Source organism: Lates calcarifer, linkage group LG2 (assembly GCF_001640805.2).
Source record: "Lates calcarifer isolate ASB-BC8 linkage group LG2, TLL_Latcal_v3, whole genome shotgun sequence".
Lineage (NCBI taxonomy): Eukaryota > Metazoa > Chordata > Actinopteri > Centropomidae > Lates > Lates calcarifer.
The window spans coordinates 26,386,923-26,403,385 of NC_066834.1; the positions used below are offsets into that span (position 1 = coordinate 26,386,923).

At 41.3% G+C, this 16,463-nt stretch overlaps 1 protein-coding gene across 6 annotated transcripts in view; it reads right to left on the reverse strand.

Annotated features, from left to right (window-relative positions):
* fam120b (family with sequence similarity 120B) overlaps positions 1-16,463 on the reverse strand; it is a 26,619-nt gene continuing 10,156 nt past the window's right edge. For 3 of the 6 annotated variants that reach the window (XM_018666672.2, XM_051077557.1, XM_051077560.1), the window contains exons 6-15: positions 16,174-16,365; positions 15,405-15,675; positions 15,119-15,296; positions 14,605-14,706; positions 14,144-14,316; positions 12,287-12,379; positions 8,456-8,662; positions 8,065-8,218; positions 4,191-4,614; positions 1-4,094 (exon numbers count right to left, since the gene is read on the reverse strand). In XM_018666672.2, coding sequence (XP_018522188.2) covers positions 4,064-4,094; positions 4,191-4,614; positions 8,065-8,218; positions 8,456-8,662; positions 12,287-12,379; positions 14,144-14,316; positions 14,605-14,706; positions 15,119-15,296; positions 15,405-15,675; positions 16,174-16,365 — 1,825 coding nt within the window. In that variant the 3' untranslated portion in view covers positions 1-4,063. The remainder of the gene's footprint in view (positions 4,095-4,190; positions 4,615-8,064; positions 8,219-8,455; positions 8,663-12,286; positions 12,380-14,143; positions 14,317-14,604; positions 14,707-15,118; positions 15,297-15,404; positions 15,676-16,173; positions 16,366-16,463) is intronic. The other 3 variants (XM_051077574.1, XM_051077565.1, XM_051077567.1) reach the window with 3 other exon arrangements.

Sequence of the window (16,463 nt, forward strand, 5' to 3'; positions counted from 1 at the left end):
AACAAACAAGGGAGCCTTGTCCACCTCGTCCATCTCACATCATGCTCTGTAACTAACAGCCTGCAGTCATGCGAGCGGCTCTGAGAGGCAAAGTGGTGCTTTGAGATGAATGCTAGCGTAAGCATGTTCACACAGTGACAACGCTTACATGCTGATGTTTAGCACGTACAATGGTTAACATGTTCACCATCTTAGTGTGGTATCTTAGGGAGCTAATTAGCACTAAACACAAGGTACAGCTGAGGCTGGTGGGGATGTCAGTTCTGCAGTATTTGATCATAAACCAGAGTATTGGACAAGTTACATGAATGATGGAACCAAATTTCATGGCAATCCATCCATTAGTTGTTGACACATTTCAGTAAGTGGTAACAGGCTGACAACACAGACAACCGCAGACCCACACACCGCTAGTGTGGCTTAAGAGCAAGAAAAAACATGACTTACATAATTAAAAAGCTGTGCTTAACGTGTTGATAGTCCAATGAGTGTCAGTTACATGTGGTTACATGAGACATTAAGGCTAATATGTGATGACTTTTAATATGTCAAACATGTTTTTACATTTTATGCATGTCCAGAGGCAAGTGTAGTCAGAGGATGAAACTCTGCCTCAAAGTGGCTGTTTGCTTAGGACTGAGTTTATCGATGTGGTTTTGTGGTCCCCACAGGACCAGCGAAGGTCTTGCCCACTGTGGCCACCACTGGACACCGCAAAGGTTTAAATCAAATCCCACTGGTGCAGCTGGGTTACACAAATGGGTGCCTGGTTTGATGACTTCGGTTGGAAGAAAGCCTCAGAGAGTTTAGATAAGACGCAGAGACCGAGTGTGAGGCAGAGTAGACAGCCCGCTGAATGACGGCCACCCGAGAGGACAGACGCCCGAGCCAATCTCAGGGAGGAGGCCTGGAAAGGGGGTTTGACTGTTTGTCTCCCTGCTGCTGGAGGGACCACGCCCAGACCTACACCACACATTTATCTCTGTCTCTCTCTCTCTCTCTCACACACACACAGGAAGCTGATCTGTTGGGCAGCCAACAGGGTTTCCTGTGGTTGAAGGCAAGAGACTACCAACTCTGGATTCAAACTGTTCTGAACTCTTCTGTCTTCCCCTTTCATTCACCTCCTCTCTTTTCTCCACTCTCTCCCCTCTCATCCTGTTTTCTGTTGTTTTCTCTATTCTTAGTCTTCCACTTCTCTGGCGACCACCCCTCCAGTGCGTTTCCTTCGTCGTCCTCGCTTTCCTCTTCTAAATGTTTACTTCTCCTTTCTCCTTTACACTCCTTCATTTCCCTCTTCCATTTTCTTTTTTTCCCCTCTTCCTCCCTTTTTAACCTCCCATCCCTCGCTTCCTCTTCACCACAGAAAACACATCCCTCCTCCTGTTATTGTTATTATCTCGAAGGGGCGACTGGACCCAAGTTATGCGTGTGTGTTGCGTGCCCCACCCTCGTCCCCCCTCCTCACATACTCACCCACACCCACTCCACTCACCACAGTCACTAACCCCAAAACACACACACACACACACGCTCTGTTGTTTCTTCTGCTGCCACTGGACTGGGAAGAAAGACAGGGAGTGGACAGTTTAGTCACATCCCACTAGGAAAGGTTTTATACATGACTCAGTCTCTGAGATGCTCAATTTCATTTATCACCTTTAACCCACTTAAACTCTGGCAAGAAGATAAAATGTTGGCTGTTTTCCATTAAATCAAAATGTCTTTTCACCTCCACTGTACTCCAACAACAATCAAACAACATCAAATCTGAAAATGCCCACAAATCATGTTTCAGTGAAAGTAACTTACTGAACTTACTGAACACATCTCTGCTACTCTTTGTGTGCAGGTAAAGTGTGATTATAATTCAGTCACACTGAGACATATTTCTGTACAGCGTTATTTCTAAGTCAGCGTAAACTTGCTGATGCCACCCTCGTCTGTCTCAGAGTGGTATGTCTGAGAAGGACTACAAAGGGGGAATCACAGAGAAAATGTGAGACATGTCCAGCACTGACAAGTGTTTCATAAATCTAGTGCTCATTTATTGGATTCAACTAAACCATGCCTAAGATTTTGTTACCACTATTATGATAACGCTAAATGAAATGGCTGTTAATCCCCCAAAACAGTACAACACAGTAATACAACATAAAAGGTTATAATCACAAACACAGTCCACGTGCTGAGAGGTTTTTTAAAGTCAAATCTGTGCAAACCCCCAAAAAGTGTTATTAGAAAAACACTGTATGGTCATCTCCTGAGACTTTGCACTGATGAACATCACCAGCTGATCAATCCATGGTAGATTTTATAAATCTCCAGGATTGTTATTCCTCCAGCACTGTTGTCATTCTACAAATAGTTCAAAACAGAGCAACTCAGACTAAACTGGGAGCACCAGACTCCCAACAGCCTGAGTGTATGTACCTCACAGCTTTTCAAAGAAAACTACTATATTTAATCTTTTGTGAAACTTTTTGTGTGAATTGTACTATATGAGTGACTTCATTATGATTATTATTTGTATCATTATTATGCAGTTCTTTTACAACATAGTTTGTTGCAGCCTTGATCTGAGTGATGAGCAGGTCGAAGCACTCAAGGGATAAGCGATATAACTTTCAGCTCTGTCATGCCACACACACACACACACACATTCACCATCACTATATCAGCACTGAATTCCCTGCATTTGTTTCCACATGTTGAGTAAATCACTCTCACACTCAGATATAGACACACACACACACACACACACACACACGAGAGCACTCAAGCTGTGGGACTTTCTCTGCATCCTTTTCCTCTGGTGGGTTTTACGACATTCACAGTGTTACAGGAAGACAGTCAGTCTGACTCTACAGACTATACATTCCTAATCAACTCAACAAACACACACACACAAAGACGCCAAGGTAATTTGATCCCCTCCCACACTCAATACTGTCAGTGTGAAAATAATTTAAGCTTTTCCCACAGGTTCAACAGAATGTAGCGATGTTTCAAATGTGTTGTTGGAGTCAGATGTTGAAAACTGGTTGTGGGACAACAAATATTGGTCATATTTACTTAATGAGTTTTAAAAAATAATCCTAAAATCAAAGTTTCATCATACATAAAATATAAGAGTGGTTGAAATGAGAAAGGATTGTGAGGCTTGTCACAGGCCTCTCCTGTGCTTAGATACACACTTTCAGCTAAAAACATGTAGTGACAGTTGAAATAAATCTAACAATGGCAGAAAAATGTGAAGCTTCTAGATACACAGTTAATGTAGTGTAGCGCTCTGTATCAAGACATCCACAGTGCAAAGTATAAACATTTAAAATATAACAATCTCTCTCCATTGGTGTCCATTACATACAGACAGCATTGTTCTGAGAATGATAAAACAGAAACTCACTTCTTGCTTCACTTTGTTTTTGACTTGTCACAAATGGCTCCTGGTATCAGATTATAGAGGTGCATAAATCTTTAGTACCTCTCTGTAGTAATGTTAGATGGTCTATTACAGCTGATATTCGATACCAGCGTTACTGTTTCTCCAGTTAAAACCATTACTTTCAAAGGATTATAGCACTGCATACACACAGCTTTTAAGATCTTTGCCCTTTTATTGTGAAAGATAAGAGGTAAAAACAGGCTTCAGGATTAACCATTAATCCACTTCTCAGTGTACGTTTGAAGTGGCTTATTTCTGTGTTTGTTTGCTAACTTCTCCTTTGTGCTCATCGTTTTCTGTCAAAGTAAGGCAGGTACGTGTCCCTGAGACAACTGACTGGCTGGTGATTGACGTTAAAAGTATGCTGACAGGATTATTTTAAGATGCATAAAAAAATTCAGTCTGAATTGGCAAATGAAATGAAGTATTCACAGTCTCTTCATTCTGACTCCTCTTAATCCCTATTTTGATACCTACTGCATCCTTTAGGCAAACATTCCTGACGGGTAATTCACTAATCAGTTTGTTCAGAGAAATTTGATTCCTTCTCTTCTTTCATCATGACTTCCCTCCCCCTCTAATCCTCTGCTCCTCTCCTCTCTGTTCAGGGTTGAGTTATGTTCCAGGTGCAGGAGGCTGCGACCATCTGAGAGCAGAGGAGACGTGATATTATAAAAGAGATTAGAACAGAAGACACACTAAAGAAGAAGAGGAAACTATTTTAGTGCCATGCTGGTGTTACCTGGGAGCCAGCTGGTACCTCCCTCTGCTGCTGTACAATCGACCTCTGGACTGTCCTCCTCTCATCCCACCTCCTCTGTGTCCTCCTCTCTCCCCCAGTCTCTCTCTGTTTTCACATTCACTTTGGTCTCTCCTTTCCTCTCCTCTCTCCCTCCATCCTCCTCCATGTCGAGGACCTCCCGCCATCTCTCCTCTCTCCCTCCATCCTCCTTCATGTCGAGGACCTCCCGCCATCTCTCCTCTCTCCCTCCATCCTCCTCCATGTCGAGGACCTCCCGCCATCTCTCCTCCCTCCCTCCATCCTCCTCCATGTCGAGGACCTCCCGCCATCTCTCCTCTCTCCCTCCATCCTCCTCCATGTCGAGGACCTCCCGTCATCTCTCCTCTCTGCTTCCATTCCTCACCACCACCACCTGAGGGCCAACCTGAAGATCAAACACAACATTAAGACTGTAGGCAAAGGCATTTTCTTAATCAGCTTTAGACTCTACACACTCTTATTTCCTGCCAAATTTCAGGGAAATATCGGTCACTTTAGCTGCTAAATGCTCCCGCAAAGTTCTGGGCCAGAAAACCAAAACAACAAACTGAAAGTTGCTATAAAGTCAATCAAAGAGCTGTAAAAACAGTAATGTCAGTCGATGACACTGTGAGTGATTTGGCATCCCCATGTCGTACAAATACTTATTAGAGCTGCTTTAACTTGTGCTTGTGACTTATTTAGTAATACGCATGTTAATGCTACAGAAAACACACTTCAAGGGCAAAACTTTTACCTTGTTTTTTTTACATTGTGTGTATAGCGTTCAGTGGCCATCCGTTAGAATTTACTTTGTTGAATTACGAGACAACACCAGCTTTCACATGTCTTTATTCTTTTAAGAGTCTGGAACTGGACTTTATTGAAACCTGCAAGAGATGAGTCAAGTTTGTACTTCAGCTCCAACTTTAGAATTCAACAACCTTAACAAAACTGAAGAAACAGCTCCAGTCTGTGCAACAAGTATCAGCAACTTCTCTCTCTCTCTCTCACACACACACACACACACACAGCTTGCCTTTAAAGTCTGTCCACAATTATTTCAAGGCTACCCACAGAACAGCAAAAAAAACAAAAAAAACAACGAACTGCCATATCACAGAGGACATACACACTCATCAAGTCTGACAAACGCCGCCAGTGTTGAACGTTGAATTATTCAAACAAAGAAGAAAGTTTCACAGGCTGAATGTTTACAGATCTCCTTGTCAACTGTCATCTAACAATAAAAACATGGCGACATTTGCTCTGTTATTGACTATAAAAATGATTCACTTACTGTAAAAGTGTTTCACTGCTCCTGTTTAGCCTCCACCATAATCCATCCAACTTTCAGAAAAGCTTCTAACATACTTTTCACTTCACAGATGTGGCAGATTTTAAGCCAACTACAAAGTGCTCGAAATAAAACATCAAGTCCAACTTTAGCCCTTGCCAAAAGGGAGCTGCAGCTTGCTTGGGCCAAATCAGGCCACCATCCTACCATCAGTCCACTGCCTGAGTGTGAAAGAGCAGAAAAAAGCACATAAAAGCATGCTGCGCATAAGTGAACAATGTGTCAGTCAGGCCACAAAAGCACCAAAACTTTTTAAAGGTCTATTTCAGTGGTTGTTATGTCTTTTGGAAAAGTTTCTCAGATTTAGCTTCAGAGTAAAACCAAAAGAGGGGGACAAATAAGATCAGAGAGAGGTTAGAGATCAGGGAAAATGTTTTATTTCGACATCAGAGGAGAGTTAAGTATGTGTTATTGAAAACTGATCTTATCAGAAGATAGATTGGAGGAGAGATTAAAAGGACATTAGTACCGTAGTACCAAAGCAAATGTGAGCCAACCTGAAAATGAGGTTGTTTTCATTTACTTTTTGTCTTTTTTGGACAAAAATAAACTAAAGAGATGTGGGAGAGTGGCTACACTGCATTCACTGCTGGAGTGTAATTGCGAGGGCAGGCGGGCAGAGGAGATATTTGCTGAGGAGACTAAACATCAGGCCTGATTCCAAACAAAAACCAAACCGGGCCCTCAACGATACCACATAGCGCCACCACTACTCTCACGCACACACACACACTCTCTCTCTCTGTCTCTCACTCACTCACACACACACACACACACACACACACACACACACACACACACACACTTCATATCCCCACAGTTTTGTAGTAATGATTGGTGTCTGCGTCTGGCAGAAATGAAACACTGAGGTATAAAGAGTGTATAGCCTTCCATCTATAAAACCAGAAACATCCTCATGAGACCCACAAGGGTTGACTTGGGCAAAAAGCAGACAGTTCGGCGCAAATCAGTGACTCTGCGCCAACATGGCACGCATACAAACGGTCGCAAAAGGTTTATAAGTCGCAGGGCTGAATAGAAACGACGGGTTCAGATTTCATAGGCTACTGCTGAGTCGTCTTCTGAGATTGACTACTGAGCAGGATGGAGTGAGGAAACTACAGACGTGCCTGGTACGGACAGGGAGGTTGACTTGGCTTTAAGTCTACACACAACAGCGAAGAGCATCAAACTGACAGGCCACATTAACACTTGTGCAGAGCAAACAACAGTGATAAATGAGAGAAAGAAACAGAGAAGGGATGAAGAAAGGAGAGAAAACCAAAAAGAAGAAGAGTGAAACAGAGAGGAACAACTGAGGGGAAGGGGAGCAGAAAGAGGGGGGAGACAGAAGAGAGAGGTCTGTAATCAGTTAGTCTTGTTGTGTGTCTTAAAATAGAGCTCTCCCAGCCTATAAACAGAAACCTACTATTACTAGCGCACTGACAAAGCAAGTCTCGGACCCGAGCGTGCACGCATGCTTTTGTGTGCCCGCGTGCACACCGTGGCATGCATTAAGGCCGCAACACACATGGAGCTCATTACAGCACAGCCCTCTGGGTAATGTGGTTCTGTGAGGGGCACCGGAGAACTACAACCACAGATCAACTATCAGATTAAAATGCTGCTTCTCTGTTTTGGCTCCAGGAGTTTTTTTTGTCAGTTTTTTATATGAGCAATAGTTTGTTCACTAGAGGCCTCTTAACGTCTGTGTCCTTTGGACAGTGATTGGAAACAAAGGCCAGCTCCAAAACACAAAAACTGGACTATTGGAGCCTTAAAAATAATACAGACATCATAATATCACTTTTATAATGTGTCTTCTGGCATCTTTGCTGCTCTCTTGGAAAGTTTACAGGATAAATCCAGACAGGAAGCACGGGAAGAGAAAGAGGGATATGACATGCGACAAAGGTTCTCTGTCAGATCTGCACAGAGGGCACTGTGGTTACATGGTATGCATCTAAACCACTAGGCCACCAGGGCGCCCTAGAAACACCATGACATTTCTTAATTCAGGTCAAAACGTTTTTCTCTCTCTGACCTTTATTTAACCAGGATGGTCTCAAGATCAAAAAGTCTTTTTCCAAAGAGTCCTGGCTGCATAATTATGGCACACAAAAACAACACAGAACCAACATTTAGACAGAGTGAATGTTGAGCAAGAGTGAGGAAAGAGAAAACATGATACTTTATTGGGTTTAAATCTCTACAAATCTCAGTTTATTAATCAAAAATATGCAAAAATGTTCATTAAAGTCATTAAAGATGAATTTGTGTGAATTTTCTTCAGGCACTGTGACCATTCTTATGTTTTTGATGAAGTCTGTAGGTAACTGTAATTTTTAGATGAGCTCTGACATGGGCTAACAATAATTCACCTAAAACACTGGTCACAAGTTAAAAGTCAGTGATCCCTTACACTGAGAAAATCTGTAGAAAGCAGGGCCCTGAACTGGTGGAAACATGATACATCATTCAGTCTGTAAGATGTCTCACCTGTGTGTCTGTCCCTGTATCTCGGTCCTGGTGTGGTTTTATGACTTTGCTCTGGTGCGCTGGATCTTGGTCTGGACTGCAGGATTCTGCCTCTCTTCTTGCAGGTCTCTATAAGTTTCTCTCTCAGGTGGAGAAACAGCGACAGACGGGACGACTTGAGAGAGAGACAGACAACGACACACTTCAGATTCCACATGCACATTACACATATTGCATTAACAAAGATACATGTCTCAAAATTAGGGTGATTATATGTGCGAAAAATAAAACCAACATAAAAATGGTTGCAACAGAAGACAACATCTCCTCTCAAAACCTTGCCACATACAGCTCACACACACATATACACACACACACACATTCCCCTTTTTGTTTTCTTGTCTCCACTCACATCGCCGTCCAGCAGCACAGTTTTCTCTGCCCCAGTATGTGCCAGCAGGTACTTTGAGTGGAACAGCCGTCCGTCGAAGCTCTGCCAAGGCATCAGGGCAGCGTTGGGCAGCGGGCAGCCGCTGGCACAGTTAGCACCCAGCAGGTGGCTCAGCCCTCGGACATAGAGAGATCCCAGCTGCACCGCTCGGCTGGAGAGGAAAGGCAGCTGACAGCAAAGAAAGAAAAACAGTTTTTATTTGGTTGGTAGCGCATCTCTATCATGTGGTTGGATACTCTGGTGAATCTTCTGTCACCAAACTTGTACTTTAAATCTGCAAAAGAAACAGCCATGACTCTGTGGCAATAGTGACTCTTCTGAGCCACGAGCACATCACAATCAACTTCACCACATGTAACAATAAATTCCTTTAGCTCCAACTTTAACATACCAAATGACAGATCCTCAGCAGCAAACAACAACAGACCACACAGCTGGTCACTCCACTGCCCACAGAGACCTTGCTGTTTCATTTACTAATGTGATTAATAAATCTTGTAATAATTCCCGTAAAAATCACAAAATATGAGTCTTCATTTAACAGATAAATCTTAACTCATTATCCTAAGACCTCTTAATGGCTTTTTAGTGGCTGAGGCATCAATAACAACTTCAATCTACAATATCCTCTTGTCCTGCAGCATCATTCAAACACTCCATCTGTTTCTTCAATATGCTTAGTGTCACCACCCGGAACAAAGTCCTTAAAATTCCCCTCACAGTTGCTAAAATAATTACCCTTTCCCAACCCCAATTTGCACAACCTTATCTGTTCAAACCTGACACACAAATCACACAGTTATATACGACTCAGACCACCCACCTCACTGACACTTTCCTGTGCTTCACTCTGCTCACTGGCAGTCAACAGTGAGGTATCTATGTATCCATCTATAGAGGCCAAATGGCTATGACACTGAAACATCTTTGCTTAGTTTTGCTCCTTACAACAAATTTAACATTGATTTGAAAGTAAAATCACACATTATGTTGCATTTGAATGACTTTTTTCCTTGTATGAAATTACATGCTATAAAACTGGTGACATTTTCAATAATGAGGCACTGAGAAGTAAAAATGAAAGAAAAAGGCTCAAACAATGTTTCATTCTCATTTATCTAAATGTAAACTTCTACCTGTGGTAGAGTGCATAATTACTAATGAATAAATAAGTATTTTATAGTCACAACAAACTCACAATCTATTTACAATAAATAACCCCAACTTTCAATTGCAAATAGACTACATTAACGAAATTAAACAGACAGACATATTTCTTACAGATGCTTTATATGCTCCTGTTATGTACTATAAATGTAAATGTTGTTTTTTATCATGAATTATGATAAAAGAGGGGGATTGCTGTTTGCTGATGGGGACCATAAAAGCCAGGACAGGACAGAGGAAAGGAAAGGAGGAGGACAATGAAGAGAAACAGAAGGAAGAAGAAGCAGAGAGGACAACAGCAGGCAGATGTTCTCCGCGTGTGTTTTCTGCTCTCACCTGTCCTCTGGCAGATAGCACAGATAACAGGGATAACATGTATATACACACACACGCATACAGACAGGGCCCTGCCTGCCACCTGCTTCCAGTCAAACACAGCTTCACCTTCTGAAAACAATAAACCACCAGACAGAGACACAAAAGCCTGAAGGAGCACACAAACACACTGACACAAAGAGAGAGAGAGGGAAAAGAGATAGAGAGCAACACGAAGAGGCAGAGAGAGGGAGAAAGTGAGTGAGAGTAAAAAGTAGAAGAACATGAGAACACACAAAGTGAGAGGGACAAAGACAGACGTGTGTGTGTGTGTGTGTCCAGCGGGGCGGAGTGTGCAAATGTGTGTGTAAATAGCTCCATGTGGTGAACGTCAGCCAGGACAGACAGGCGACTGTCGCCAGCACACTCTCTCTGTCATACACACACACAGACACAACACACACACACACACCACAATCACGGTCCCATGGGGAGGAATGTTGCAACGAAACTGACGCATCCCAAAACCTACCCACAACCCCTTTCCCCTAAACACTTACACACAAAAATGGTGTGACTCATGTTCTCTCACTCAAACATACACACTCTCTCAGCTGTAATAAATGAACATGTTAATAAACAAAATCTTTGGTTTATGTGGTGTGTGTGTGATGAAATACAGAGGCAGATTTTCAGTTTGTACTGGAATGTGTTGATGGGGAGCATTTTGCTCCTGTGTGTCTGTAGCTTTCTGTAAATTGTGCATGTTGTGCATGTGTGTGTGGTTAATCCATACACTAGTCACTCAGTTAACCCCCCTCGTGCAGCTCTGAACCTCTCCCAGACAGCATATTCAAATCAACGCCCAGCCCTAATTATTGTGTAGAAAACAGACGAGCAGCAAAAATACAAATTACTAGACATAAGTATGGTAATTAAGCAGTAAAAATAAATGGGGCTACAACAAGGCAGCAAACAGCACGGCCATTTTCCCAGAGAATGGAAAAGCACAGCTGACTCTCTGATCCTGGTATCTGTGAGAGCTCACAAGTCACATCAACCAAGCTGACTTAAGACTGTGAGAAGACAGCACTATTTCTTTGGACTTGCTGATTTCAAAGACAACGTTGTTTAAATTAGGGATTCAACTATCAGTTATGCTCACAATCAATCAATCTCATAATTATTGTTTTATCATTCAGTAGAAAATTGTGAAAAGTCTCGTCACAAGTTCCCAGAGCCCACGGTGACTAAATCACAGAGATATTCATATTTAAAATAAGACAAACTGGAAATGGAAACCATTTTCCTTCATGTTCTGCCAACCTCTGCAGGCACAGCAGTTATCACTGAAAATACTGTGGGCTAACAGGGTGATAATACTTCATACCTGGGCTCTAAGGCAGCAACAATTAGTCACTTGAGAGAAAATTGATCAGCTAACTGATGGACTGTCAGCAAATGAAATACTTGCTGTTTTCCCTTGACTACATGTTATAGTAAACTGAATATTTTGGGGTTTTGGACTGTTGTTTGTTTAGACAAAGCAAAACATTGCACAACATCACCCTGAACTGGAGGGAACTGATTTATATTGTATTCTTTTTGCTGTTTTCTTAAGATTTACAGAACAATTAATCATAAAAATAATTATTTGTGTGACTGAACTTAGACTGCTTCTCATTGACTGATCCTCATATTTTTGCTGTTTGAGTGATATTGTCACATCACACCATGATCTGTAATCAAACACTTTGGAAGGCTTTTTACATTGGCTTTGCTTTCAGGTTGGATCTGTACAAAAACATGTGTAAAGCTCATCAATTTACGCTTTTGTTTTTCAAAAAGTACATTACAGAATAAAAATTCTGGAAACCTATCTGTTTTTACTTTGAACTTTTAAGAAGGTGAAACCTGATTCTGATTATAATATATTATATATATATGTACTGAATTATAATGCAAAAGCACCATTTACAAAATAACCACACTGCAGTTTACCATAATTGTTCTGGGCTTTGTTTATTTGTTTGTTTTTCTGAAGTTTCTCAATCAGCAGCTTATTTGTAGCTTCTCCTCCTTTTTTCTTCACTTTCTATTACTGGACACATTTAAACTTTGTTTACTGTAAACTGCAGTGAACATTGTCCTCTTGCAGCAGGAAACACAACAATGTTTGGCTTGATTCAGACATGTAATTTGGGTGAAAATCCGAAGATTGAGTTACATTTTCTAAATGAAAATCACTAAAAATAAAAAACACCTGGACCTTACAGTATTTCCAGATTACAGTATTTGAGTGTAACTGACCTTGATCTGCTGAAGCTCTTGAGGGGATTTTATGCTCAGACAGACACTCTGACTCAGGTAAGCATCCACGTCCTCTTGAGACAAAGTCTGTACCTGATAACAAACACACACATACACATTTCAATCACATCCCAATGTGTCTTGTGCGTGGTTCAGTTTGTTTTGTCTGCTCTCTGAGCAACAATTCAACAGAGAAAGAAACAATGCTGAATACAGAAACAAGGCTGCCCGGCTGTGTGTTCAAAACAAACAAAACCCTGAAGCTATTTAAACACAAGAGGTACTAGGGAATGTGAATGCAGCAGTAATCAGACAACAACAGCTACTGTTGTCTGTCTCATCTTTGATTGTCTACTCGTCTAACGGTCCATCTAACAAGCTGCTCCGCTGACAGTTGGTCCCTCATCCATTTAAATAACTGGATCCAAGTATCCGTCTGTCTGAAAATCTGTCTGTCTGTAAGGCTGGGTGTTACTCTTTGTGTCTTTAAGTGTTCAACTGAATAGTGCACTACTTGTAAAACTAAACTCTAACTTACTCAGGCCTAATTAGCTACTTTGCTAAAACTTCACTGATCATGTTTGTCTCTGGCTTCTTGCTTTTCCTTTATGTGTTACAGTTCTTTCAAAGCAAACTACTCACCTGTGGATCAAAGTTTTAATGATTAACTCATCAGGTTTGATGAAATGATGGAAGATAACATTTTACTGTGTTTTCATAAGCACATTTTGAAAACTTTACACAACCTTTAAGATTTATTTCTTTGAAAACAGAACACTATTTGTTAGGCAGGCACTGAAGAATGAATTACCTGTTTACAATGAGTCAATCACTGAATCTACGATAATTTTTGTTTATCTTCTGCAAAATGACGCATACACCATCATCCAGGTGATCTGATCCTGTGATCTCTGTTGTGTTTAAGCTCCATCGGATGACGTCAATGCAAAATGTACAAACAAAAAACACAAATCTCTGCTTCTTTCACACACTCTTTTAAAAGCAATCATTACAAGAGGGCATTACAACAAGATTACAAACAGCACATATGTTTATAGTTTAAAATTTACAACCCAAATAAGACCAGAAGAGAAATGAGGTGAATTAAGAAATCTCTTGAAATATTCAAAGCCCTTGGGCGGTTATCAAACCTCTTGTTGACATAAGAGCTTTAGTTACAAAGACCAGTGTCTGTGGCTAAACTGGCCACTCAGTGGGTGATAATGGCTACCATCAAGCCATGACAAAACAACACAAAACACACTGTCATCAGGCCATGTTTACTGTAACCTCACATCACAAGTTGACCAAAGAGCAAAATAATTGTTGTATATAGATGTAAATCCCAAATCAAAAGCTGACTTGTGTGTTTAATTGTCACCAAATACATTTGTCTTTCATTTTCTGTTTACATAAATCACCAGGTGTAGCTTTATTGCCCATACACTGGCATTATCTTGGCTGAAACGCCTAAATACAAACCGAATTCTATTGTACTCCACTGTTTCATTTAACAGCTTAAGTGAAGGATAAGCCAAAGATGCAGCCCCACCAATGACAACCAACAGAGATATATCAGTGGACATGTCACCATTTACGAAAGACCAATCACTAATAACGTTTTTTTGCAACTGGCTCACACAACATGACTTAAGAGAAGGTTGCAGAAGTGCAAAAAATCCTTGTATAACATCAGAGAAAACCACTTTTGAGTATGTCCAATTAAAATCAAATAAAAACTAATGATGTTTTCCATTTGTGCTTGTTTCTATACATATAAATGGACTGATACATTTAAATAATTGATCTTTCTTCTGACTGAAAACTATCAAATATAGAAGAAGAAAACTACATTACCTCCAGGACTATGTAAGTGACAAGACAGAGAGCAGCCAGGAGAGAGACTTCAATAGCTCCATACAACTCAGAGAAATCCTGGCAGCCAAAAATTGTAAGGAAGGATGTCAGGCGAAGGGCAGAATCATTAGGTCCAGTGCCGAACCACAACACATCCAGACTGGGATGATCACCTACAAATGTAAAAGAAATGTAGAGGAAAGCTAGGGGGGGGTCAGCTTTAGATGCAAAAGGACTGCATGAATTGAGACTCATAATTTGAATGTATTAAATGCATTAGGTCAGGTCACATGATGGCCACTGATATCTAAGAGGTTAGACTGCAACTGCTGGTTTAATTATAGTGAAAAACATAATTCCTTGAAAACATTGGAAGTCAATCAAAACAAACAATGATTTTGTCCAAACTCGAGTGCAAGAATACAGAGAGACAGATATTAAGAAACTAGCAGGGGCAGTACATGGGAGGCTGACTGGGACAGGGTGGACCAAGTCAGGTTCCCTCAGGGGGTTTCCAGGGTACACAAACCATTCCTTCATTGCTGGAGTGTCAACAGTGCTGCCTGAAAACACACAAAAAAAATCCAAGTAAGACTTGGATTAACTTCACACCACCACCAGAAGAAGACAAAAAACACCTTTGTCTATATTTATAAACTAGAGTATACACATGACACCAAAGAGTAAAAGCACAAACTCCAATGTTAAGCCTGTTTACAGTGATGTGTGTGAACTGTGTGCCTGTGTGTATATGCAGAGTCTGCTTAGTTAATATGCTATGGCCTCTCCTCTGTGTGTGTCTACCTGGGAAATTTGTCCTTGCTCATATGTGACTGCATGCTTAGATATGTGATTCTCTGACTGTGTGCATGGTGTTGCCAGCATCTGTATTTGTTTGTGTGTTTGCAGTCGTAAGTGTGCATGTCTGTCTTTGTGTATATGCGTGTGATACCTCCAGTAACTTTACTGTCCTACCATCATGTCCGAGCAGCAGTGCGTAGATGTGCTGTCTGCAGGGTTTGTAGACAAGGGCTTGAGGCAGCAGTTCAGCATCCTCTTCATCCTCCAAAGTGTTGCTACATTCAGCCACTCCCTCACACAATACATTGTAAACCATATAACCCTCTGCTGCTACATGCTTCTCTCTGCATGCCTGTGGGAAACCACATGGTAGACAATATTTAGCCAGTCTGGCAATTGGTACTCTGAGAACTTCTATGGAACACATACTGTGTGTACATGTATGCAAACTATAACATACCTTTAATATTTCGGGACTGACATACTTCTCAAAGGCAGCAGTGGAGGGATGTGCAGAGATGTCACCTTGGTGAGGATCTTCCTGTCCTGGTAGTAAGTAGGAGCAGATCCCCTTCCTCAGTAGCTCTCTTTGAGGAGGTGATAGATTCAGAGACTGAGGAATGTGCCCAGTCTCTTCCTCCTGTCTGCCCCACAAGGAGCTCACAAACTGGGATACAGCGAGGACCATCTGTCCTTGAGGAGCACCAGAGTGTGGCGCAGGATTGTTTTTCCTGGAAAACAATGAAAAAAAGTTGTCATGAAATGTCCTCATCTGAACTTTGACTAAGTTGGCTCACTGTCAAACGTCTAAACAAGATGAAGTTTTTTTTCTCTGCAGACAAAAGTCAACAATTTTGGTTCAGCAACTCCACACTGATGTGGTCCTAGACAATGAAAACTGAATATACTACTGATCCCAGAGTGCACGGCTTATTTCTTCCCTGGTCTAAAAGATCAGAGACTGGGTAATATTTCCTAATTATGACTATAACAAGACTACAAAGAAAATCCTTGTTTGAAGTAAGACTGGCTTGGAAAATAATTTCATGGAACATTTTCTTTTAAATATCCTGAATGGGTGAACTTGGTATTCATGTTCTCATACCTAAACACAGCCAGCGACAAAAGGTGGTATTTATTTGGAAGTAGATAAGAATTAAATTTAAAATGTGATATTCATGAATTAGAGGAAATATCAAAGTAATACACCAAAGTAAAACCCCAGACACCTGTATGTTGCCATGGCGTTGCTCCTAATGTGCTGCATCTGCTTCTCTGACACCACATCATTACCTAGGAGACAGGCCAGCACTGGTAGCTGGGTAACAGCCAATCCAGTGGCTCGGCACAACTTCTGGCGGTCGTACATGACGGTGGTGAGGCTGTTTATCCGCAGCTTTGCCACCGACAAGTAGGGGGCACTTTAAAAAAAACGAAAACCACATGTTCAGATCAGACGGGTTATCCACATTTTCCATGACTTAACAGAAAGCACTAGACTCTATGAATCCATTATTAA